A 27,589-nucleotide genomic window follows, 5' to 3' on the forward strand; every position below is an offset into this window, starting at 1 on the left:
CAACTCCAGCGCAATCTAACGAAAACGTGTGACTAAAAGATTATTTCAATCTTTTGAACAGTTCAAAAAAATCAAATTAAGGATTTCAGTTATGGAGGGTTATTTTCTGTATATCGCTAACCATCTGGAGAATATTCGACTAACCGACAGTCGGTCTTCTCTTCCAAATAAGACAATACACGAATTGAAGACATGGGATCTTTGGCGCGCTGTACTGGCAGAATTTGTGGCCACAGTTTTGTTTGTATTTATTGGAACAATGTCGGCTTCATATGGTGGTTATGATTACACCAGGGTAAGTGGATCGTGGTTTTTGGACTTATGATTGATTATTTATTCAAGTTCATAACTGATATATTATTACTTCATAACTGAATTTACTTAACTGATCATTTAATAATCGAAATAATAGTAAGTCTTCATATTAAACAGAGGCTAAATTTTTAAAATTAAGTCATCAGTCTCCCTTCACAAATCAAGAAAACATTTTTAATATTTAATGTTTTCACAACGTTCGTATACAAAAAAATAAACATTTATTCAAGTCTATTAGATAAAATCTTCCATAGCTTTGTAAACATCAGTAAGTGCTTGTTAGGATGGCATTTTGCCTTTCTACAAACATATTCTGGAATTTCAAAAACAGCTGATTAATTTTGTTTTTAAAACTTAGTTGAGGTAAAGCTGTTCTAAATGATTGTGAATATATTCCATACCATATACAATTATGTATGTGTATATTTTGTTTTCTATTGTATGGAAACCAGCATTTGCAATTGCTAGGTATGAAAACCCCATTGTTTCTGTTTTGTCTAAGGCACAATAGTTATTGTGACTAACTACTAGAATAGGAATATAATACTATTAAAGAGCAATGTAAGGAAGAATTTAAATTATGACTCATCGATGAAAGATAATGCTATGAATGTGTAACTAGTTACGGCTAAAGCAAAGATTGTGTATGCTTAATATAATTTAATTTTCACAGAAGACCAAAAAATGTAAAAAAAAATATCTTTTTGGCCATTTCTTTACATTCTGACAACCAGAATACCCTAAGATCATTGACAGCAATGGAATCCTGGTTGAAAATGTTAATTTATGACCCGATTTTTATCTGAAGTCATTATTCATTGTTCAAGGTATGTCGTAAGTAATGCCCTTTATTATCAGCAAACAGCAATTCATTTTAATATTTTATCTATTCAGCTTAACATATTTAAGAACATAAATCTGCAGTAACATGTCCAGTACTTCATTCTAGTCTTGAAAAATGATGAAAACAAGCATTTACTGGTGCCTTTCAATCAATTGCAGCACAAACTTTAAGAGGTGTGCAATAACATGCGTTTAATTCATAAAAACTCATTCAGTTGCTCATGATCATCTCCATGGCTACAAAATCGTCATATTGATTTACGTTGGCGTTTGCGAATATGGAACCCGACGGCGTCCCATTGGACACGCCGATGAACCATAAATTAAAGACATATTGATAAAATATTTGCTTTATTTCCTTTTAAAATAGCAAACAAAATATAATTAATAATGTATTTTTCAGAAACTGTAATAAAAAGATAGAAGCATAAAGCGAAAATAGCTATTAAGCTCTTTCGCATTAAAATACATGTACTAAGTGATTGCTTTCTTTTGGAGTTTGTTGTTGTTGTTTTTATTTTTTTACTATTATTATTTTTATGATCGTTGCTTTAATTTGTTGCTTTCTTTTGTTATATTTCAGATTGCGTTCACATTTGGACTTATGATAGCTGTATGTATTCAAATGTTTGGTCACGTGTCCGGCGGTCACATGAATCCGGCTGTTTCATTGGCTATGGCGGTTGCAACGAAGATATCACCTTCACGCGCTATTGTTTACATAAAAGCACAGTGCGCAGGTGGAATATTAGGATCACTTCTCTTAAAATGGTAGATATGTTATCAATGCCATATATAGTATACTAGTATCTTTTTTGGTATTTACCGTCCTAATATAAAAATTAAATATATATGTGCTACATAAATCTCTAAAATAGTTCACGCACAGTTTTCAAATGTTAATCTTAAAACATTTTGACCGACTTTAAATATTTAAATATAAAGTTTATTTCCACTTTGAAATAGTAAATTATGTAAATGTAGGACAAAATCTTGATAGAAAAACGAGTTTAGATATTATAAATCAAAACAAAGTTACAAGTTTTATTTTATTGGCCTGTAATCAAACTTGAATAATTTAGACTGGTCTTGTTAATAATGATTTGAGCCGCGTCATGACAAAACCAAAATAATGGGTTTGCGACCAGCATGGATCCAGACCAGCCTGCGCATCCGCGAAGTCTGATCAGGATCCATGCTATTCGCTTACATACTCTATAACAAGTAGAGAAACTGATAGCAAACAGCATGGACCCTGATCAGACTGCGCGGATGCGCAGGCTGGTCTGGATACATGCTAGTCGCAAACCCATTATGTTGGTTTTGTCGTGACGCGGCTCATTTAGAAGCACTCACTGTATAAATATTAACATTAACCTCTTCAAGACAAACATAAATTATGATTTTGTTCTTAGCTTCAGTAAGTGAGGTGGTTTTGATCCCTGGTTTTTCTTTAAGTTTGTAACACCCGAGGTAAGCCAAAATCATCTTTCCTTCGGTGCCATATGACCTAACTTGTGTTTGTGCCCCGTAAAACCAAACAACAAACATATATATAAGGACACAGAATAAAATATGTTTAGTCTTAAGCGTACTACCACAAATGTTTTCCAATTAGCCTATCTTTAAAAAAAATATATGCCTACATAAGAACGGACGAAGGATAAATTAATAAATAGATATGCACGTATTTTTCTGAGCTTCGAAACCTAAAAATGTTAAAAGTAAATTTTAATCAATAAATCTAATTGTAGGAGTGCTTCATTCATAAGAAACATTTTTTTATTTATTTGAAATACAAAGTAAAAGTTGTGCACATATATAGCCATAGAAAGAACCATAGAAAGAGATTTTCAAATGAATGTCAAATTTAATGGTATTGCAATTGTTCTTAGAAAAACATTCAGTGCATTCAAAGCGTTTTCTTCTTTTGATACCGAAGAGGTTTTCCGTGCTATCATATAAATTGTACGGTTCAATCAAATATTGCCGCTATCTAATTATAAAAAATATATAAATCTTTACGTTTTATTGTGTTTTAAATAATGAAATATTCCATGAGGGACTGAAACATGTTTTACACTTTTTACCATATCGAAATTAAATGATACTTTGATGGAAAATGCTTATTTGCACTAAGTTGCCAATCGATCATGTCTAAATAAACTTTTATAAGGAACAGAATATTAAACATGTAACTATGTTCATCTAATCGTGCATTAAAAGAGATAAAATAACAAAATGTATTTGTTTTATTGATACATAAAATACTTAGTAAAGTTATAATTTGTACATGTTTCAGACGAATGTAACTATGTTTGTAGAATCAAAGTCTTGCAAAATACAAAATTGTTAAGATAAATCTAACCAATTGATTTCTGTGTCGTCATTAATGTGTTTCTATCAAGATTTAAAGCTGCATGCCTCCAGATGAGCCAAAACAGTTAAAAAAATAAACTTTGAAAACTGTACTAAATTTAAGAAAAGAAAACAGATTAAAGATTCAAGTGATAATTTATATCTCTTATGTGCAATTAATGACTTTTTTGCAGTATTTATTACCATTGTTCTATAGCAGTAGGGGCTACTATAGCATATTTGACCTCTATTTGCGTGGATTATATGTGCCGATTGCAATGTATCAATTACTTTCTTTGTTCATTTCACAATATTTAACTTTTAAATATTTTTTCAAAATAAATTTTTATTAAAATTAAAATGAATCTGGAGGCGTGCTGCTCTAAAAAATTAACATATGTCCGATGATTTCTATATGACGATTGGGTTTACGACTGACGAATGATACTTTTATTAATCGCCATGCTGTTAGTCAATACTTTTTCATACAAATACATGTTAAAGTTACATAAATTTGCATAAATTTAAGGGTGTTACCGTCTAGATTTCATGAAAATCTTGGTATGACGACATTGTACAGTGAACTCTCAGAAGGTCAAGGACTTGTATGTGAGATAGTTTTCACATTCATCCTAGTTATGTCCATATTTGGAACAACTGATCCGAATAGAGCACTGTTTGGGAGTCCTGCTCTTGGTATAGGCTTCACTGTCGCAGTTGTTCATCTGGCAGCAGTAAGTTTATTTTATACTCTGTAAGTACGTGAGAGATTTTTATGGTGTACAATGTCAAACGCTTCTGACAAGAAAGCAAGATTTATGAAGATAAATAATTATTGTCCGGGTACAAAGTTTTTAGGTTTGTTCGGCACATGTTTATATGTCTATTCACAAGGACAACACGATACTAAAAAGGGAAATATCTAGTTAAATAAAAACGTATGCGGTATAGAGAAAATCGAGCAACTGTTTTCATAATTATTAGCCAAAAAGCTTATTGGAAAGGATCATGTTTAATGGCTATTTGATATACATCAATCTCTGCATGTCATACAAAAAAATATATAAAAGTTAATTTATAGAATTCATTATTTGATGAGTGCAACACATGACAATGCAATTGTTAAACAGACACTTTATTGATATATTTGATCAAGAGCATACTTATGACTCGTCTATTGGACATTTCTGCAATTATTAAACATTATCTGTTATCAAAACTAATTAAAGCATATTATCATTAATTTCAGATTCCTTTCACAGGAGCGAGCATGAATCCAGCGCGTTCATTTGCGTCTTCTGCAGTTTCAACTGGTGACAACGCATTCGATAATCATTGGGTACGTCATTATGAACACATAACAGTCCTTTTGATTAGATTAAGAATATTTTATAATATCTGCGCGGCTAATTTCTTTTGGCCAGTTTGGTGTTTTTTTATTTGTGAAGATGGTTTGAGTTTTTAATTTGTAAGGCTGGTTTGTCATTTATATATTTCTAGCCTACCTGTAGATAACAAGCTTTATAAGTTTATTGATCAATCTTATTTTTTTACATTTAAATGTTACTATGCTCCTAGAAACAAATATCCTTAGACACTGTTTACATTTCATAATAAAAGTAAATTAAATAATTCATCTCCAAGAAAATTTTGGACTTGTGAAAGGCTAAAAATGGCCTAAGATCGACCTTAAGGTAACGTGCAGCCAATGCTGAAAAGCCTTTGACTCTATCTCAATCCATTGACAAGTGCCAGCCTTTGAAATCAGTTTTGATGGAAAAATCAACGCAAAATAGCGATTTGTGGCAATTTTGAGATGTCCCCTCGTGGCCATGGTAAAAATAAATTTAAGACAAGTATGCCTTTACAAAGGCTATGGTCCAGTCAACATTTGTGACAAGTTTGAAAAGTATTGAAGCCTTTTTATAGTTTCATAGCATTTTGAACATGTAACAGGAGGCTTTTCAATGAAAACAGCCATTTCCCACGAAATACTCATGCGGAAACGGGTTAAATAGAAACATTTAAACACGCTATCATTTCGATTTTTATTTTGATTTTTTTGATGAAACAGAAAAAAAATATTTCAATTTAGATGTCGCTAAAACTTTAGAGTCTTTTAACTAAAAACCTTTATTTCCTCTCGCTTATTTTAAAACTGTTTCGGCTGCATTCATTTTCGTTTTTCTAAAGTTTGATGTATTTAAAGTCGGTCCAAGCATATACACCACATTTCCTAAATCTGGATATTCAATCTATTTAAGATATATTGGGTTGGGCCAATCATCGGAGGAGTGGCAGCAGCTATTGTGTACAAGTTTCTGTTTAGTCCATACAGGGGAAAAATGACAGTTGCTGAGGCTACAACAAAAATGAGTAAGATTAAAATAAAAACAATTGATAAACTATGGTTGTTTAAAGCTTCTAAGACAATTCAAAACAGTCGCCTGAATCCACATTTTTGCAAGGAACGGTATTAAACGAACAACATAAAGTGAAAGTACTGTTTATGGTCAAAATATAATTCGTTTCACTGTCTTGTTTAATCCTATGAGTATATTAAAATAATAATGAAACAAAAATCAAGTGAGCTGACATTTAAATGACAACAGGGACATTTTATTCTTCCAAATACCAAGATTATACAAGGTCGATGATTTGACTCAGTTTTCATTGGGGCATTTGAGGTCCTCTTTGTCACATGTCTTTTGCAATACTTAAAATCCAAATCCTTTAAATCATACACGTTATAAATGTTTTTGTCATGCAGCTCACAATTGTCCGTTGTTGAAGGAAAGAGATTCAAAGAATGTCTATTATCTTTTTTTATATTTTTGTCATGTATAAAAGGTAGTCTTTCTTTAACAAAGACTGTAACTAACTGACCGAGCTTCTTTTAAATGTATAAACAATGGTGTTCAACAAATACTGTCTTAATTGCAAAAAAGTGACTTTAATATAATCACAATTATCATTCATGAAACTAAAAATATTAAAAATAAGAGGATTTTCTTTATTATCGTACTTTTGTTCAAACCGCGTCCTTTTCGATAACATTGTTGTTTGTGAAAAGTAATTTGAAATAGATTTGAAATGAAAATATTTAATTATTATGTTTAAGGTTGTCTTTAGATAAAGGTGCTTTTTCATATGTCATATGTACTTATTTATTTGTTGTCATATTTACACTTGATAGACAAGTCTTGACACCAGAATATAGAAAGGCCACATCAACATTAGGCAAATAACTGTTATCTTGACTTATTTTTCAGTGGAGTCGAATGACATGATTGTTATTCCAAGGTCGTATTTTAAAGATCATCCAAGTTCTGGAAATGAAGAGAAAATGTACCAGTCACTTCAATTGTAAACAAGATATATCGAAAATTGTGTTATGACTTCAAGATAAATAATTGCATCAGATAATGATGACCAAAGTTTTAACCAAAGAAAAATATTATTTCTCCTGTTAGATGCAATTATGTAGTTATTAAATAAAGCAATTAAACAGTATTTCATTTGTTTATTAAAACATTACAATTCCAAAAATATAAATACTCGCCCTATGGCCTTTTGAAAAACGAGATATGAACATTTGCGATCACAGACCCACCATACCAATTAAAGACGTTAGTTTCGAATGGCCCATTCTCCTTTCAAAATATTTCTTAGCAGGTTGTTTAGATATGAAATAGTATTGCATATGTGACGAATTCTTAAATCTGTGTTAATTCGAATAACTTAACATCTATGAATGAATCATTAAAAGCTTTGTGGCCGATCTTAAATTGGAAGGCATATGATCCTTCTTGATAGGTACCAATTTAACAATAGAACATTATTTTTTAAGTTTGTAATGTGATATTTAAATGATAAAAATCGACATGAAAAGACACAAATGTATATTTTTATCACATCAACCGAATTATCACATCAACCGAATTATCACATCAACTGAATTACCACATAAACCGAATGATCACATAAACCGAATTATTACGTAAACCGAATTCTCACGTGTATACTGAAAGACGTCCATTAAACAAATTACCCATTAAATGTTCTTAAACTTATTTTATACGATTAACTTATTAATAAACCCTTATCAGCCATCGCCCTTCTTGAAAGAGGAGTACAAGACCAAATAAACAGCTAGCACATGTGATAATCGTGATGATAGCATATTTTTGAAACCTGAATTTAATAAGGAAAATTATAAGGGATGATGATTCTGAAAACATTGATGCTAGAATAATGAACCTTGTCATGATGTATATATGGGAGTTGATATGACACTTAAAGGATTTATCTTAAATTGAAAGTTTGAAGTAACTCCTATGAAAACTAAAGAAGTTAGAAATAATTCTGAAAATATTCAGGCTAGAATTATAATCTTGACACACATGATAAGGGTGATGATAAGGAACATATATTTGAAGTTTGAAGTAGAAACTATGGAACTTGATTTATTAAAAAGATGATTATAACTAATAAAGGTATGTCCCTACATATGATTCATATACTAGCTAAAATTAATATTGTGATATAGACTATATTTACAAATAATTGAAAAGTTTCACAATTTAAATAGAGAAAAAGTGAGTGTATATTAAAAATGAAAAGCTGCATGTACAGAAAACTTAATCCTTCAACGTTACGAAACATTACATAAGAATACAGAGGGCCAATTAATGATGACAAGATTCTCTACTGGCGGATGTGTAAATGGGAGATATGCAGTTAATAGTGATTTACAAGCTGATTAGCCCTTATTGAAATTCAGCAGGTCTCTGGGGGTAAATGCGTAGGACTGTAAAGGAACAAGCAAAGATAGCACACTCCGGAACAAAGTATCTATCTTAAGGCCTCAACAGACGGTAGGATTTTGTAGTACAACACCAATTAAAAGTAAGATGTACAGACAAATCTTAATGTGTGAAGGCTACTATTTCTTAATTTCGGAAATCTTAAGTCTAGATGTAAGGAATAGAACATGTTTCTATTTTGAAAATATTGTCGTACACATTTTTACAGACCTCCTACAATTACAAGTAACAGATAACCAAATTATCTCCTGATAATGGGTGTAATGAATGAAATTCCAGAAGAATTTGGGCTAAAAGGTAAGCATAGTAGTAAGATGGAGTAAAAATGATGTTGAAAAACTCTTCAGGAGACCCAAAGTTGTGTTATGTTCGAATCCCAAATTATTCCAAAAATGATTATGTCATGGTATTGAATTGTTCTCTAATTAGGGGAGGGGAGGTAGTTTGTAGGCGGCCAAATAGCTTAGTCAGCAGAGCCGCAATATGGTATTCCGAGGGTTACCAGGTTTGAGTCTCGGTCCAGCTTCACATTAAAAAAATATATAAATGGAGGTGTTTCAATCATTACTCATGGCGAAAAAAGTATTTAGTGAGTAAAGTATGTAAATGATCAATGTAAAGGGATCCTATTTAAGGGAAACCTCAAATGATTCTTACAGTGTAGAATTACCGTCTAAATGCAAGTGTTGTAGAGCTTTGAAAATTGTACATCTTATCTTTAATTAGTGCTGTACAACTAAATCCTACCGTCTGTTGAGGGCTTTACCTGTTCGCATTAAATGGTCGTAAACCGGTGAAATTCAGCAATCATTTGACAGGTGTTTGGGACGAATGTTGTAAAAGATACTCATCAATATCATGATAACTTCCACTGTTAAAAAGTACATCCGTGGCATAAATCAAGTTTTCATGACCATGTGAAGAGAATTAAAACCTTAGGGATGAAAATTATCTATCGTTGGTGTCATAAATTTTTCACTTATCTCTTTCTCTCCCTCTATGTAAATAAAGTAAAGTATATAAAAAAAGGAATTTATGGAGAGAAAAAAACTCATTGACATATGGTAATATTTCACTTTCACTGTGTATTTATTACAAAATGTACTTCAGATTATTGTGTTGGTGAGCATGTGTTTTGATTATCAGCTAAATTTTTATGGTGTATTAACATTGTAGTTTTTCTTTAAGCATGAATAAAATATACGTTTTTGTTCCTTGCGAAATCGTATAGTCGATTTTAATCGATTGAGTACCGCACTTAATTAGTTAACTATTAGGCATCTTGCAGTAACATAATTATTCTACCTATGTGGCCAGTGTCTTCAAAGATCCGCCAGCATATTTGTGTCGTCTGATCGTGGTCGGCCTGCGTTGTTTGGTATTTAGTCAATACATATTTTGGAAAAAAAAAAATTTAAGATATTTAACGATGTTAAGGTTACAAATTAAACCTAGATTTTGATATTGATATGAAAACGTGCAATACAAACATGCGAGTGTATATTATATGGCGTAATGATACATTTTTGAGTGCAATACTGAATTATATTGGACGAGTTCACAGCTGTCAAACCTTTATTAGACCTTTAGATGACAAAGAAAACTTCAATAAGACTTAGTTATGAATTCAAATTTTATCAAGTACACAATAAATTAGATGGCACTTAAAAAAGAATCAAAGAAATACATAATTATTCTTTTTGATATCAGGAAACTGAATGTGTTTGTAGTTTATAGCACACTTTTATCCAAATTCAAAATATTATGTCTAACACCGAATTAAAATTATAACAATTATTTTATTCATCTAAAATTATATAATAGATCAAAATCATGGCAAATCCTGCTATGTGGGTAATCATTTTCCATCAAATGTTATCTAAGTAATAGAAAGAGCATCGAAACACGAGGCTATCTGAATTGTACGAGGGGGGCGTAGCCCCCCGAGTATTAATCAGATTGCCGAGTGTTTTGATGTTCTTTCTCTTTTGTATCATATTCAAACATAAAAACACGTTCCCTGTTGTCACAACATGAAACCCTGGCAAAAAGGAACCACGAACGAACATCTAGATATGATTTTTCTGTCGCTTTCCCTTTCTCTGCCGTCACAATATGTAAACCCCAGCAAAAATGAACCAATCAATGGGCATGCTCTGGAGTGCGGGTAACTAATACCTGCATGCCAGTTAACGCACTGTGCATGTATATGTATACGATTTAACTCGGACACGTTTTCAACAGAAAGGCCACCAAAATATGATACAAAGATTTTCTTATATTATTGGTAACCTTTATTTAAATTTCATATGATGAACCGTTATGCTCCTATTTTGCAGTAAGTATAACGCAAACATTTTTTTCCAAGTTTGTAAGCTTCGATGTTTTAATGTCAACATGATAAGAGAGGTATAAAAATTTACAAATGCCGTGTAAATGATACTAAAAAGGTTATAAATTTTATGTTAAGTTAAGGATTGTTGACCTTTTAAACTATTTCAGAACAATTTCAGCAATAACTAACGGAGCAGTGTGTCTTAAATATATTCTGAAAGAAAAACTATAATAAGGATTTTAATCATGGAAGGTTATTTTCTGTATATCGTTAACCGTTTGGAAAAAATTCGACTAACTGATACTCGGTCTTCGTTTCCTTATACTTTAACACATAAGGTTGTGCAAGAATTGAAGTCATGGGACCTTTGGCGAGCTGTACTGGCAGAATTTATTGCCACATTTTTGTTTGTATTTATTGGAACAATGTCAACTGTAAATCTTGTTGAAATGGTTGGTGGTAACTCTACATATATTAGGGTAAGTTGACCTTTTGATTCGTTATTTGTAACCTACTCATGTTCCTTCTTTTAATGTTTGCTTTATTAACTTGTAACTTTTCACTTATCTTTAAATGGTAAATCAAATCTTCATTTACAGGGGCTTAATTATTAGTTTTCATTTGAGTTCCTTCACTTTTGAACAATATTGACATTAAAATATGTTTAATGCAAAAGAACGGCTTATAAGTCAATATCTGGAGAAAAAAGTGATCTTCGTAATCATTAAGTAATAGTTATTATAGTACATGAAACGAGTTAGTTACGAGGATATACACTGGCTGGGGCGACATCAAGGAATGTTTCTGCTAAAAAAAATTGGCGAGGCCGTTAGGCCGAGACAATTTTTTGCAGAAACATCCCGAGATGCCAGTGTTATATCCTCGTAACTAACTCGTTTCATATACTATAACTGTTTTATCGCAATGGCATAATGTTTTCTTTTTTTTGTAATAGAAATAAATAAATAAATAAATTGTTAGCTACATTACAGTTATTTATGATAAGTCAGTTTTTTCAAGTTGTTTTTGCTGCCGCAAAAAAAGATATGCAAAAAACATCCAATGTTAGAGGCGGATTGTAAACTGTTACCAATATTGATTCAAGATGGGCTTTTTTAGTGGTAATAATTCATTCAGCGGATGTACCTTTTGATTAAATGAGAGTAAATTTCATTTCATTAATTATCTTTGTTTATATTTTTCATTGTATTTATTTATTTTATTTTATTTTATTAATTCCATTTTTTTTTGCTACTGGGAATGTTCGTTACCACTGCCCCATTGGAGCCTCTTTGAAAAAAAAAACTACATTGATATATACAAGGTGCGAAAAAAACTCAACCGCTATATAGCAGTCGAGTTTTTTTACTATTGGAATCAATGAAAAAACTGTACTGATATATATTCATACAGTTTTCAAATGCTCATTGAAAGTGTTCTGAGTATAATAAGTTAGTAAGAACAAAGTAAAAGTTCCAAACTATGCGATAAAAAACAGCAAAATTACATGAAAATTGCAAAATCGGATTGATTTAGCCACACATGACGGATAATGAAAAAGTTGAAATCCGATTTGCTGTCTTCATTAAAGCAGAATTGCGTTTATATTCTTTATTTTTAGTATTTGTTATCATAGGTATTTGAACAAAGAAATAGACACTAAAATAACTAAAGATAATTAATGATTTTTCACGAATAACTAGCTGAAACGCAGGACAATAAGGCAAAAGCTTTTCTTTATTACTATTTCGAATATATAAACCATAACTTTTATAATTACTATTATGATTTTGGCGGGTGGTAGTGGTAGCTATAGGCGCCACAAAAAAGAAGAGAATGAAATAATGCGACATATAATGTGTTAAAAAGTAAGTTTTATTAAACAGAATACATGTGTTCAAAGAATATTTCATATTATCAGCCTATTTCTTTGTTATAAGTATGTTGAATTAGCTATAATATTTGCATATAAACATCCAATCACTGTGCATTGTTAATTTTATTATATTGTTACTAGTCTTGTCACAACGAGGTATGTGTACAGGTTGGAATAATCTCTTCTTCTTCTTCTTCTTCTTCTTCTTCTTCTTCTTCTTCTTCTATATGATTGGAGAGAGAGGTATCATTGCATGCAACAATATCTCCTCTTCTATAACACCTGAAAATAAAAACATAATAAATGAAAGTCTGAAGAAATCAGCATAATAACGAAAATAACCATTTTGAAAATATGCCTTGTCATTCTGCAAGTGTTCATTTACGTAATATCGAGGGTAAGAAATATTTTAAATCACCATGGTAACTCAATATTAATATCACTAATATTTCTTTGATTCTTCAAAGCATTTTATAATGAGTCTTGTTATATTCTGTAAAGTGTATTGTATATAATGTCTTTCTCCTTGATCAGATATAACTTAAGGTGAATTATTCTATTAAAATATATTATTTGAAAGTGCAAAGTTATGAAATTAAGAACATGGGTGTTAAATCGATCGTGAAAAGGGATTTATTTAAAAAAGTTAAACTTTTTGAGAATTGCTTGTAAAATAACATTGACCCCATTGAATTGGTTAAATTGATTTTTCTATGAAGTCGAAAATGTTAATTGTAGGCCTATAAAAACATCTACAAGTATAATTCAATAACAAAATGTAAGCAGCCAGATGTGTCTCTGCAATATTTTTGTTCTGTGTCAGAATATCGCTTCTCGTAGAGAGGTGATATTACCTATACTGCAGTACACAAAAACTGCACAATATTTCTATTGAATTTATTTGGACTAAGGCTTTATTTGCTCTTAACTATCATAAATATTTTCATGTAAAATCAGCTCTTTAATATAACTCAACAAGTCTCGCTTTCACAGAAACAAGCAATTTCATATATTAAAACTTTCCAAATTTTTTTACCGAGGTATATTTTCTCGTCATGTACTTACCTCGATCAATTATAAGCCCTATCAATTAAAGCAAATGCTTGCTCTAAGCTTAAACACACATTATCCCTTAAAAAAATTTTTTTTCTTTCTTTGGGAAAGCGCAAACATGTTTTTAATATCTTGAAATAATAGATTAAGAGCATGTAAAATGCTTATCCGCTGATGAAAACAGCATTGAATGTGAAAATATTTCTGATAATGGAAATGAAATGTAAACAAAGTATCAACTTTAACTGTACTTTTCGCAAAAGAAGCAGAAAAAAAGATCAGGTTTATGGCCAATAAGAATTTTTGATTATATATTTATTTATCTATTTATTTTTTTTAATATCAGTATTTTTTTAATCTAAAGACAGTAACAGGACACCAAACCTTAACGGCTTTTGCAAAATATAAATTATAGCATTTCTAGGCTTAATGGACCTTTATTTATCTACTTATATTTTTTTCATTTCATTAATTTTTTTTAAACTAAAAATAGTAACAGGACACGTGCACTTGGGGGCTTTAAAAAAAAAAATCATGGTATTTTTAGGCTTAATGGACTTTTAACAGAAATCCTAATTCATCATGTGTTTCAAACGTTAATTAAATTGTCAACTGTTTAAATTCAAGCAAAACATCTTTTTTTACAACTAAAATTTGCATTTAAACAAAAGGCAAAAAACACAACAAATCTTAAGATAAAACGAGCTGTTCACACATTTTGTAATTTGCATCCTGAACCAATGACGATGGGTTTTCTAGATATATTAAGGCGAATTAATCAAGTAAAGATTAAATCACCCTCATATTGATCAGATAAATGACTAAATGATACCTGTTGGCCGTTCAGTACTCACAATTACATCCGATATACTGATATCAGAGTGATGGTAGTTGAAGTGCATTGTCAATACTATTTTATAGCGCGTAGTAATATAAAGTACTGTAAACTCTTTGATTCTGGTCCCATAAATTCATTATTTGATATTGGTATCAAATAAGAGGCACAGTATAACAAGAGTGGCGTTTCTTTTTGGTTGCAAAGTAAGAAAATCTTTCGAAAATGTAATACAATGGATAGCAAATAATTGATTTGATTTATTTTGTTACAATACGAAAAGAAATGGAAGGATATTTTATTCACATTGCAAATTATATAGAGAGGTTAAGGAGTAGTCATAGTAAGACTGAATTACCTCGAAGCTTTAGTGGTAAAATTATAAAAGAACTAAAATCATGGGAGTTATGGAGATCTGTACTGGCAGAGTTTATTGCCACATTGTTGTTTGTATTTATTGGGACAATGTCGACGCTACCGATTGTTCCAGTAGTCGATGACTGGGCCAAAATTATCAGGGTGAGAAAAGTTTGTAATAAATGTTATCAATATATGTCTAAAGGGAATTGGTCTATATTTGAAGGTTTACAATATCTCTAAATAAAATTATGTTAGTATATATTAGTATATAGTTTCGTATATCATACATGACAAGAAAACTATGAAATAATAATATTTTTTGGATGTTGTTTGTATGTAAAACATGTTTCGATACAACATATATTTACTCGTATATAGCAAAATATTAGTGTTCTAGAAAAAATATTATTATTCATCATATACATGATTACACTAAATAACATAGACCTAGATTTACATTCGTGTTATTATGTTATCAACAATCTGTTACAAACACCAATATTATGGTTTATCATGTAAATAATTTTATATATCTCTAAAGTGTTTGCAATTGCAACTGAAGCATTATAAAAGCTTGCATTGATACATACATATTATTTTGCTTGTACAGTATTTTTGCAATAAAATCACAAAACTAAAAATGCTAAAATAAGACCAGAATTATCTATTCTGATAGGAGTACATTGTCGCAAATAATGACTCACTACACAGGTCAATAAAACTTAGAAATGGTAATATTTTCATATTTTTCAAAAGCCTTTTATTTCATATCCTGTTACAGTGTACGAAATAGCTGAGACATCCTTAGTTGTTCCGCAATTAGTACAATTATAGCGGTTGAGTATTTTGTATAAAGTCAAAATACCATATCGTTTACATTTTGCTACCTCTATTAGAAATTATTTCAAAATTGACTTAAGGTGATATTCAAGTTGACATGTTCTAAATCCAAATTTAAATCATTTATTTATAAAACGCATGTTTAACCTTTCTACATAAAGAAAAAAATCTAAGATTTAGCGTTCTTTTAAACTTCATATATTTTTAGAATGTATCCGGTTTTACAAACCTAAACTACAATGTTCGTGCATAAATATTGTCCTTTCATTTTACGCAATTAAATCTTGAAACATATACTTTTGACCTTCGAAGTGCAACCAGTTTGCCTATTATCAGTCACGTTAAATTTCTGATTTTTTTTCAAGAGCGTTTTTCTTCACGTGGTTTTGCATTTATCAAATGATTTAAATTTTGCACATCCATAAAATAAGCTAATAAAACAATACAATATTTATTATTAAAAGACCTAGCCTCAGAAAAATGGAAATACTTCATTTTTCAAAAGTTTTTTTTAATTTAATATATTATAGCTATTTCTAAATAAAATATACATTGGCCGTAAAGCTGTTTCATCTTTTGCTTCTTAATTAAGTGCTTTGTTATAAGTACAGTTATAGTGATTTATTATTTTGTACGGAAGTCAAATGCCTCTTTTTTACTTTTATCAGAAATTAAATTAAATTCGATGCTGTTTACTTCAGGTAGTCAGACACTAAAATGTTCTAAATAAAAAATTATTAAGTTATGACAAATGTTTTCCCTTTCTACAGAAAGAGAACAATTGTTTCTAAGGTTTTAATGGGGCCTAAACTGTAAAATTTGTTATTAAATTTTAAAATTTCATTTTTTAATAGTTGATTGAAAAAATTTCAAATATTTATATTTTTTTAATGACATTAAAAAACGACTTTTAAAATTTTTTTCCGAAATTTTATTTTGACTATTTTTCAATATTTCATTTTTTATAGAAAATAAAAATTTAAAATATAAAATAATTTCTTTTTTCCCTTTGGGAAAATTTTTGGATAGTAATACAAAATTTTCCCAAAATATTTTTTTTTCCAATGCTGCAAAACCCTTAAATTTTTTCTTTTTTTTTTAAAAGATTAAATTTGGGAGGGATAATTTTTTTGGGGTGTAAATTTTTTTCATTTTTTGTATGTTTAAATTTCGTTTTAAAAATGGTATAAAAATTTTGTGATTTCGAATATTCTTTTTGTCCTTTGGTCGTTTTTGTATTCATATATTTATTTTTGATTATTATTATTCTTGTTGTTGTTCTTCTTCTTCTTCTTTTTGTTTAATATGACCCGACAGTTGTAAAGCCCAGAAAGGTTATATTAAAAATAGATATTTTTGCTTTTAGATTGCGTTCACTTTTGGACTCATGATAGCTGTATGTATCCAAATGTTTGGTCACGTGTCAGGCGGTCACATGAATCCGGCAGTTTCATTGGCTATGGCGGTTGCAATGGAGATTACACCTACACGTGCAATTTTGTACACAATAGCACAATGCTCGGGCGGCACATTGGGATCACTTCTCTTAAAAGGGTAGATATGTTATCAATGCTTTCAAAAATAAACCATATTTCTTTTTCAATAAGTCGATCCGTTGATTTTCGTTCTATACCGTTATAATGTAAAACAATGTTATATTTGATATAAAAACAAATCTAAAATACAACCTAGAATACCAGACTTTTCAAGTGTTTCCATTTTAAATATAACCTACTTAAAGAGTTCGAAACATAAATTTTATTGTGACTTTGATAAAATAACTTGTGCAAATGTAGGACACAGTCCTAGATACGAGTTAAGATATTATAAATCAAGACAAGTTGCATGTTCTTTTTTATTAACCTTGCCGTGAATCTTTTAAATTTTACAATTAATTCCACGACATTAGCTAGATAAATGAATGAATCCTTTTTATATTAATTCCTTTTATTCCTTTTCAGTAATTACAGCGACTGTGCTAATGAATCTATACAGCTAATACTTTCATCGTATAGTATATGTATCATCTCCTTTGCAAATAAACCATACATAAATTATACTACAATTTTCTCGCTTAAAACAAACGTGATATACATGAAATTGCATGCTAAATATGACCATGTCAAAAAAGCGTGCAAAACATACACCATCGGAGAGCTAATATAAAATTCTTATCTTGTAAATGCACGGAAAAGGTTGAAAAAATGAGTACTTGTAATGCACGTGAAGCATGATTACAATGGCACCGTCGGAGAAATATAACAAAGAATATATCAATGTACATGTTTTTACATGGAAACTTAAAATATTCGTAATATTTGCGACAGACCTACCTCTGTGAGAAACAAGCGGATATCGTACTTGAATAAATTATTGTGAATGATGATTAAGAAGCATGTACTGTATTTACAACATTTACATTTTCATGACAAACATAATTGAGCCGCGTCACGACAAAACCAACATAATGCGTTTGCGACCAGCATGGATCCAGACCAGCCTGCGTATCCGCCCAGTCTGAGCACCCGCGCAGTCTGATCAGGATCCATGCTGTTCGCTATCAGTTTCTCTACTTGTTATAGGGTTTGTTAGCGAACAGCATGGATACTGATCAGACTGCGCGGATGAGTAGGCTGGTCTGGATCCATGCTGGTCGCAAACGCATTATGTTGGTTTTGTCGTGACGCGGCTCAAATTATAATTTTTGTTCGTATCAGTACAGTAAATAATGCGTTAAGCATCGGGAATAATGCGTTGATATACCATCAATTTCCTTCCCATTTAGTGCATTATTGAACCATCTCCCATTAGTGCATAATTGAACCATCTCGTAAATTATGGAAACCAAAGCTAAATTAATGGATAAATATGCACTAATTATTCTGAACTCATAAACCTGAAAACGTAAATAGTAAATCAAAAGATATGACACGACCGTTTCAGAAAATGCTGATATGCTGAAATGAAATAGGTGATTCGATTTTAAGCGTTTCATTAATAAAAGGCAGACATTTATTAAAGTGGAAGTAATAAAAACATAAAAATGTGATATTGAAATTGTCTTTGATAAAGTTTTTAAGCGCATTTTAAGCGATTTCTTCTTTTAATATTGTTGAAACATCTCTTGGTGTCTATATAGGTCATTTGGTTCGGTTCTAGATAATGTTAATTGTTTTTTTTCTAAAATGGAAGTATAGTTGTTTTGTTTCTTTTTTTTTCTCTTCGTTTTTTTGTGGGGGCGGGTTGATCGAATTCTAGATAATAAATTCTGCAAAGTCTTCCACTTTACCTTCTTATTTTCTTTATTTATTTTTTTTGTTGTTATTATGTATTTGTTCGACCACATAGGAGAACGATGCATTTGTTGCATTCCTTTTAAAATACTCGTATTAATGTAAATAACAAATTAACAATAACAAAAGTAAGATGTCATCGCCAGGAAAATACTAATACTCGAGATATTTATTAGCCAATGATAACAAAAAGTTGTACAATTTACAAATCCCTTTGTCATTTAAATTTTCACTATGAACAAAATTATAATGATTTTAAATTTTTATACTAACTCTACTACTTTTAATTTTTTTTTTTTTTTTTTAGTCATATAGTCATATATCATAAAATAAGATGAGTTTCATTTAGAAATCAAAACACTACCCTTTATACGGGTTATGGGGCGGATTTAATCTGGATTTATTATTTTATCATAACATTCTTCATCAGCTTAATTACCGTTCATTTCCTACAATCTCCAACTTCGGTATTCTATTTCTGAACAGTCTACTACACGTTAAGTAATTTTTTACCTTTATTTTATGTTCGCCTCAAACAATGATTTGCATTTTTTGTAACCGGATGTTCACTTTTTAAGCCGAATGAGATTTGAACGCAAAAATCGTTCTAGGATTTAAACAACTTAATACTTTAAAATTCATAGTCAAAATGGGTAAGACCCTGCATTATAGTGAACTTTTGGAAATTAGACATCGAGAAAACTGTATAATTCTAAGTCACGTAGGGCATTTGCATTAACAGTAGAAATAACTCAAAGTTGCAAATGGCTTATGGGAAACATTACAGAAAGTGACAGGTAATGACCTAAAATACGACCTAAAGATACATTTTGAATTGTTTACAATCTATTTATAGTCAGTTAATTGCTTGAAATAATATATGTTTTTGTGCAATCAGCAATCAAATTTTCTAAGATAATGTGTTCAACATCCTGTGACAACGTACCTGCGGCCAAAAAAAAAATTAACAACTGTGCATTGCATGTAATTATCTTAACACAATTTTAATACATGTTTCCAGGCAAAATGACTTTTTAAATTTAATTTAAATACGTTGACTTTCAAATTTAAATTTGAAAAGTATTTTCAGTATTTAAATTTAATTAAATAACATTTTACTCGCTTCGTAAATAGTAGCAAGGAGTAGCATAGAAAAATGACATAAACGAAGTCCTAGTAAAGTATGAAATCATAAAATGGTAGTCAAAAAAAAAAACTAATGTGTTACTTAAATTTAAGGGTGACACCAACTGCATTACATGGAAACCTTGGTATAACATCACTGAACAATGAAATCTCAGAAGGTCAAGGACTCGTGTGTGAGATAGTTTTCACATTCATCCTGGTTATGTCCATATTTGGAACAACTGATCCGAATAGAGCACTGTTTGGAAGTCCTGCTCTTGGTATAGGCTTCACTGTCGCAGTTGTTCATCTGGCAGCAGTAAGTATTTTTACTTTGTAAGAGTGAAATAAACTTTAAATTAAGTACATTGTCAAAACTGAATTACAGGAATAAAGATTTGCATTGCCAAAATGATTCTCTCAGACATCAAAAACGTTCCCTTTAAAGATATATATCTAGTGACACAAAAGGTAAAATATAACAAAAAAGAATTGTGTTTAAATCTTCTTTTAAAATAAGTACATTATCAGGATTTATGACAGAAAAAAATAACATAGCACTCGACCCCCTGGGTTTTTCAGTCGCCTGAAATCATTTAATTACAATAAATAATCTATATGTCCCTTTGAACTACATTAGACAAAGATTATGTGCAAGGTACGAAATAAAATGATATATTTTGCAATCATACAATAAAGAATGCTGCATTGTAAAATTGCAGGTTCAGCAACACTTTATCCCTCTGTTTAAAAATGTAATAAAAAGAATACGAGGGGTGTCCCAGAATTACGTGGACTTTTGCTGTAACTCAAAAACTACTGAAAATAAAAACAAACAAAATTAACATGAACAAAATGCAACTTTATTGCATTAGTACAAAATATTTCAAAGTTGTCCGGCAACTGGATCAGTGTCTGTGGGCAGGGTAATGAGACAAGGGGTAGCGGGTGCGGGGCAGTCCATTCCGACGTTACGACGTCATTCCGGTAGCGTCGCTAGTTGTTAATAAATGGGTGGCGTCGAAGGTCAGTTTTTCTCAACATAGTCGCCGCCTAACTCAATACACCTATGGTGTCGATATATCCACTGGTCGTACACCGCCCTGTATAATAATAATAAAGCATATTACTAACTTTTGTTACGATAATAGTGTTTAAGACGACGGTGATAATGCTGACGCCGTATTATTATTATTATTATTATTTATCATTATTATTTTTATTATTATTATTATTTATATTCTTTTTATTATTATTATTATTATTATTATTATTATTATTATTATTGTGGAGTTTATTTTGTACGCAAAGACAATGTGCGTTATCAAGGGAAATAACCTATCATACGCACTGCTTACTATAGCAGTTTGAGTTTACTTTTTTAAAAGCTGAAGCGGATAAATTGCGTTTAAAAAAATAAATTGTGATAAGCTTAATTTTTAAAAATCATTTTTTTTTTAAAACATAAAAATTATTGCTTACCCTTGAATAGTACTCAGCATTGTAACGCCTGTCCCGATCTATGACGTCCTTGACTTCCTTAATTGACGCCGCAGTCAACGTTGACTTTCTCCCACGACCCTTGTCGTCTTCAATGTCCTCCCGGCCGTCTCGTAAACGCTTATGCCACTTGAAAACTTGTGATCGACAAACAAGAGGTCTCACTTTTGCAGTCTCCAACATTTCCTGCGTCTGTGTTGGCGTCTTCCAAGATTAACACAAAACTTGATGATAGTCCGATGTTCCGCGTAATCCGTGGACGTCATTTTTTGTTTAATATCCAAGAGCAACGGTTGTCAGTTGTCCGCTGGTAAACAATAACGGAAACAGCTATGACGTCAAAATTTCAAACGAACGTTCATATGACGTCACTGCATATGCTTACGACGTCGCGCCATTTTTTACGTATAAATACGCAAGATATACGAAAGTAAAGACAACTTATTAATACAAAATATTGGACTGCCCCGCCCTGCGCATACTGCGTCATTATAGCGACGTAAAATATAGAGAAGCAATGTTAGAAATTTAAAAATAATGGACATATTCATTAAGGATATGGTAAAGGTATTGTGTACAAATTTGCTAAAAAATGCATTAAAAAATAAAAAAAGTTATAGCAAAAGTCCACGTTATTCTGGGACACCCCTCGTAGATCTGAGACATTTACTTATATTTGCACACTATTCAAACATATCAATTTTCAGAGTAAGTTGACACTTCTTAACATAAATGGGCGTGACCTTCATGTAATAAATTGTCAGCGATAAAGGAATGTGTAATCAAAGAAGTGGGTAGGAGTACAACAACTCATTTGATTTGATTTTACCTTTAAGTACTTATAAAACCTGCCTTGTCATAAAAACTAATCAAAGAAATCTCATTGATTTCAGATTCCATTCACAGGAGCGAGCATGAATCCAGCGCGTTCATTGGCGTCGTCTGCAGTTTCAACTGGTGACAACACATTCGATAACCATTGGGTAAATCATCATTGTGAGCCGACGTTCACTTATTTATAATACATTTCAATTAAATGTCTTAAGAGAGTTATTTTTTTTAATTTTAATACTGTTCATTTTTTGGTTAGGCATCCCTGCGCATTGCAAGTAAATGGGTCAGATGCTCGTCATGTAGAAATATCTGAAAACAACTTGTAAGCAAGTCAATCAATTTGAAATCCATTTGTATAATGTAATGTTTATCAAAGCGTGTACTTAATTCTTTGACGAATAAAAGAAAAGGCGTAAAGAAAATATCCTTTGAAATATTTTACATCTTACATCATAACTTGTGCTTGAGTAGTAAAGTGATAAGGCCGTACGTTTTTAATGGAACATTAATTTTAATGATATTAAAAAAAATCTTTAAAATTGCGCCATTTTTTCTAAAATTACTTGTTTTCTATTTATTTTAGAGGTATTTTAGTATTTATTTTCAAATATCATACATGAGGTTAAATTAAGTTTAGCAAAATTTGAAGATTAATGTAGTCACATATTTTTCAGATATAAAGAAGCATTTAATTCAATTTTAGGTATATTGGGTCGGACCAATCCTCGGAGGAGCAATAGCAGCTATTGTATACAAATATCTATTTAGCCCATATAGAGGGAAAATGACTGTTGCTGAGGCTTCGACCAAAATGAGTAAGATACAAATCAACAGTTTTTATAAATCAAAGTTGACAGTCGCCTTTAACTCAAAATTATGGGCTTAATTTGGCTGATGCTTGTTTGAAAAAAGAATATACCTCTCGGGTTTATATCGGGGCTGATTTGCAACCATTGGCAATCGACTAAGTTGTATGTTTTTAATATTTATGTCAATGAGTATACAAAAAATAATGTTAGTAGAGCTCTAGTATTAAGTAATATATTATCACTTGCCCCTCACCGTATTGGGCACAAATCCCGACATAGACTTTAGATTTTATCAGGTAATGAAGCAATTTTTATAAAGGTAATGGAAGATCGGTGGTTCTAGTCAGAAGCCCACTAAAGCTGAAATATAGCACAGAGGAGTACTCTATGTCTTCCTTCACCAGTAAAGCTGAAAATGCTATTCATTGAGAATCTGACTTTCAAGTGCAAAAACAGAAAAATAATATATATTCAAATTACGATTGCTAGTGTGTATCATATTTTATGAGTATAAAACTTAATAAGAAAAAATGTGCAAAACTGTTTTTAAAAATTTGACCTACAACATTTATTTAATGTCTTTCTGAAATCTTTAACAAGTTTGTTTTATCTCTTCCGTGCGTATTGTAAACTCATTAAATGTATTGCAATGTTTGTACACGTGTTTGGTACTGCGTACACTATTTACACCAAAATCGTCATTGTAGATATAAGAAAATATTCTTTTATTTCACAGTGGAATCAAGTGACATGATCGTTATTCCAAGGTCGTACTTTAAAGGTCATCAAAGTTCAGGGAATGAAGAGAAAATGCACCAATCCCATCATTTGTAAAGCAGCAGCAATCGGCAATCACTTATGGACAATACTATTGCTATGGTGGTGAAAACTTTAAAGAGAAACATCATAAATTTCTCGCCAAATATTCTATGCAATTTATCACTAAATAGCTTTATTAGTGTTTTGGGTTGGTTTTTTGGGGTGTTTTAATAAGCAGCAGAGGGATGTCGATAATAGAATTGTTCATCTTTTTAGTATGTTAAACAGATATGTGAAATAATGATGTGATTTGATTACACTTATTCATAACACACGATTGTTTTGATAAAAAATATATAAACATGATTATACATGTAATAATGTGTGAATTTCGATAAGTTATATGGCGCGCTTTTCAAAATTAATGAACCCCATCATTACAAACTTTGTCATTTTTTTGACATTGGAATGTGTGATTTTTAGTACAAATATCATGCATTAAAAGTACTATTATCACGTATTTAAAGTACTTAGTCCGAACCTGTGGAAAGACGGGCTTAATTTGATTAAAATTGAAATGTTTCATTCCAATAGAAATTAGTTTTCATTCCTTTAAAAAAAATTATCAATTTATATCGATTTAAATTTTCAAAAATTCAATTGTAATAGAATCATTTTCATCACAATTATGTAGCCAAATATTCATGTGTTCATGTGTGTCACATGTATTCACATGTATCGTTGTAATATGAAATAAATTTGTATTAAATTGTATTCGATGAAATGTAAAAACAGCTTTGATGTTGTTTTGATATTTTAAATAACAACTAGAAAGCAACATAGATAATCAATAACAAAACTAACAGAAGTGGTTTGTTTAATGCTTTGCAATTTATTGTTCTGCATGTACGTGCAAAATGTACAATTTACCAAATCGTTTTAATGCCATAATTTCAAATTTAAATGATATGATAAGGTGTTTTAATTGTTTCAAAACCTTTTGCGACAATTAATAGACAGACGTGTCACAAAAACAACATTTTTGAATAACATGACTGACTATTGTCATATTTTATAGTTTATCATTTTAACATACTGGGTATGAGTGTTAAATGTTTTAGTTCTAACCCGAAGCTGACCTTTATATGACATTTCAAAAACTTCGACAAGGCTTTAAAGTCTGTTGTCCTAAACCTGAAAGTTTACTTGTCTGCATTTTGAAAAATATTGGAACCATGACTTTGTTTTGACTGTGTACATTTTTTTATTCAGTATAAAATAAATATGGTCAAAAAATAATGAAAATTGGTAAATCAATACTCCAAGAGCTATGTAAACAAAGCAACTACACGAAGAAGACACGGTTTTATTGGGTCTGGCAATAACAGATAATATAATGCACGCCGACTTAAGCGGTATTTAATCCTCAAAATAATCTTTCACGCCCCCAGCACCGACTTTAGTGGTATTTAATTCTCAACATCACCTTTCACATCCCCTAGCACGGACTTTAGCGTTATTAGATCCTCAACATCATCTTTCATGCCCTCTAGCACCGACCTCACCTGTGTTTTATCTTCAACATCATTTCGCAAGCCTAATAGAACCGACCTCAGCAGTGTTTATACCTCAACACCACCTTTCACGCCGTACTAGAAAATACTATGATATTGGCTTTTGAAAAAAAAACGACTTTTGAGTTCTGAATATTCGCAGCGTAGTGGATACAATAAGCCTATTAAAAAGTACATAGTGGTCTTATCAAAGTCAATCTCAACACGAAGCCAGTAAGACATAAATCTGAATATCTAGATATAACACAGCGAGCAAAGAGAGAGAGAGAGAGAGAGAGAGAGAGAGAGAGACAGAGAGAGGGAGAGAGAGAGAGGGAGAGAGGGCTCTTGTAATTCCGTAATTATGGGGACATTTGTTTGAATTTTGACCTCGTTATGGGGACCACCTGGAATGGTGGGGACGAAAGGTCGGTCCTCACAGTTACGGTTGCTGGTTTTCTTACAAATGTTCTGAAATGCATTTATTTTCTATTTTTAACTTTGTCCCCACAATGATGTGAGACAGGTGTGCTCTCTCATTTTGAAGTCATAACAAGCATGTTCCGACAGCGCAATGTCCCCGCAATACAATTTAGAGATAGAGAGTGAGAAAGTCCCGATAACGTCTGAGGACATATGAGAGGAAAATTTGAGAGAGACCCACAATGTCTTCCAAAGGCTCTTAAATATGTTTATGAATTATAAAAAAAAAATCATCACATAAACCGCGTCGCAAGACTGTAAATAATTAAACCATTTTATAGAAACGATATTACACTAGTGTAATAACACTTTGACTAGGTGTCATTTGTGTAATATACAAACATAACGTAAAAGTGCGCCAATGTTAGCGTTACACTATAATTATGCGTATCGATGAAAAACGACACTTTATAACAGTTTACAGTTCTTATTTCAGATATGTTATAAATAGAATATTATATACGTGTAGATTCAGTACTTAATTTATTGAACTCGTTGAATAAAACAATATTATCACACACCCGTGCCGATTTTGCGACTCCGTAAATATGGTATTGCACGGCCGTGCATATATTTTGACGTGACGTCATTAGCGTTATACAAACATAGTGTAAAGACGCGCTAAATGTTAGCGTTATACTATAGGCGCGTCAATGAAATATAACTGTTATTTCACCTTAAACGGTCTTTATTTTTGGTATGTGATAAATAGAATATTAAATTCGTGTAAGTTCATTACTGAATTTATTGTACTCGTTGAATAAAATAATATTATGCTCGCCAGAGTCTCGCATAATATAATTTTATTCATCTCGTGCAATAAATTCAGTATTGAACTTACACTCATTCAATATCCTCTATTTATGCTCGCCACAGGCTCGCATAATATGATTCAATAATTTAGTATTATCCTCACCAACGCCTTTTATCATTGTTCTTTAATTATAATACATATTTTACGTTTCCAGTTTATTAAAATAAACCAAAGTCTCTGTCTAAGCACTAAAAAATATGAATAATTCAATTCAGCAGAATTATCCCTCATCAATCATTATATAGAGGATATTTGTTAGTTTTGAGGGAATATACTATATATCACACTGAGAAGTGAGAAAATTGCAATATTTTTCAAGAGAGCGTAGCGCGAGTGAAAATATGAACATTTTCTCACTTCGATGTGTGATATATAGCATATTCATGAAAAAAAAACTTACAAATTTTCTTTTTATTGAATGCCTAAAAGGTCAAGAAAACGGAAGTTTTTAACTGTTTTCAAAGACGCGCGGGAAACACACGCACGTAAATAAGATGACGTCAGACGTTCAACAACTGCAAAATTTTAATGACACGCAAGTTTTAATTCCTTGACATGGACGTGCAATCGTCTATAACATACACTAAAATCTTTAAGATGCGATTGAAATTATCTATTACAAAAATGAAAAGGTACATTTATCACGTAATTAATTCGAGAAATAACATGAACCGACCAATTGCCGAATTACTTTGTGTATAGGAAACACATAGATTGTAAATAATCACTTCTTGGTCAATGTATTATATATAAAAGTTTATAAATAATATCCTCTGAG

The 27,589-nt window shown here is 31.0% G+C and overlaps 2 protein-coding genes across 3 annotated transcripts; both read left to right on the top strand.

Moving 5' to 3' along the window:
- Positions 1-7,023, top strand: LOC132733396 (aquaporin AQPAe.a-like). The gene is made up of 6 exons (XM_060720049.1): positions 1-295; positions 1,742-1,929; positions 4,046-4,250; positions 4,766-4,855; positions 5,781-5,892; positions 6,789-7,023. The coding sequence occupies exons 1-6, from the start codon at positions 92-94 to the stop codon at positions 6,884-6,886; spliced, it is 897 nt and encodes a 298-aa protein (XP_060576032.1). The 5' UTR covers positions 1-91; the 3' UTR covers positions 6,887-7,023.
- Positions 7,024-10,778: 3,755 nt separating this feature from the next.
- LOC132733395 (aquaporin AQPAe.a-like) lies at positions 10,779-24,731 on the top strand. Of its 2 annotated transcripts, none has more exons than XM_060720047.1 (6): positions 10,779-11,156; positions 17,008-17,195; positions 20,174-20,378; positions 22,453-22,542; positions 23,097-23,208; positions 23,939-24,729. In XM_060720047.1, the coding sequence occupies exons 1-6, from the start codon at positions 10,923-10,925 to the stop codon at positions 24,034-24,036; spliced, it is 927 nt and encodes a 308-aa protein (XP_060576030.1). In that variant the 5' UTR covers positions 10,779-10,922; the 3' UTR covers positions 24,037-24,729. The 2 variants fall into 2 exon arrangements, with proteins under 2 accessions (XP_060576030.1, XP_060576031.1); XM_060720048.1 differs by lacking the exon at positions 10,779-11,156 and adding an exon at positions 14,451-14,960 and having other exon boundaries at positions 23,939-24,731.
- Positions 24,732-27,589: the final 2,858 nt, after the last annotated feature.

The sequence above is a fragment of the Ruditapes philippinarum genome, unplaced genomic scaffold (assembly GCF_026571515.1).
Source record: "Ruditapes philippinarum isolate M1 unplaced genomic scaffold, ASM2657151v2 ctg3843_1_1_1_1, whole genome shotgun sequence".
Classification (NCBI taxonomy): Eukaryota; Metazoa; Mollusca; class Bivalvia; order Venerida; family Veneridae; genus Ruditapes; species Ruditapes philippinarum.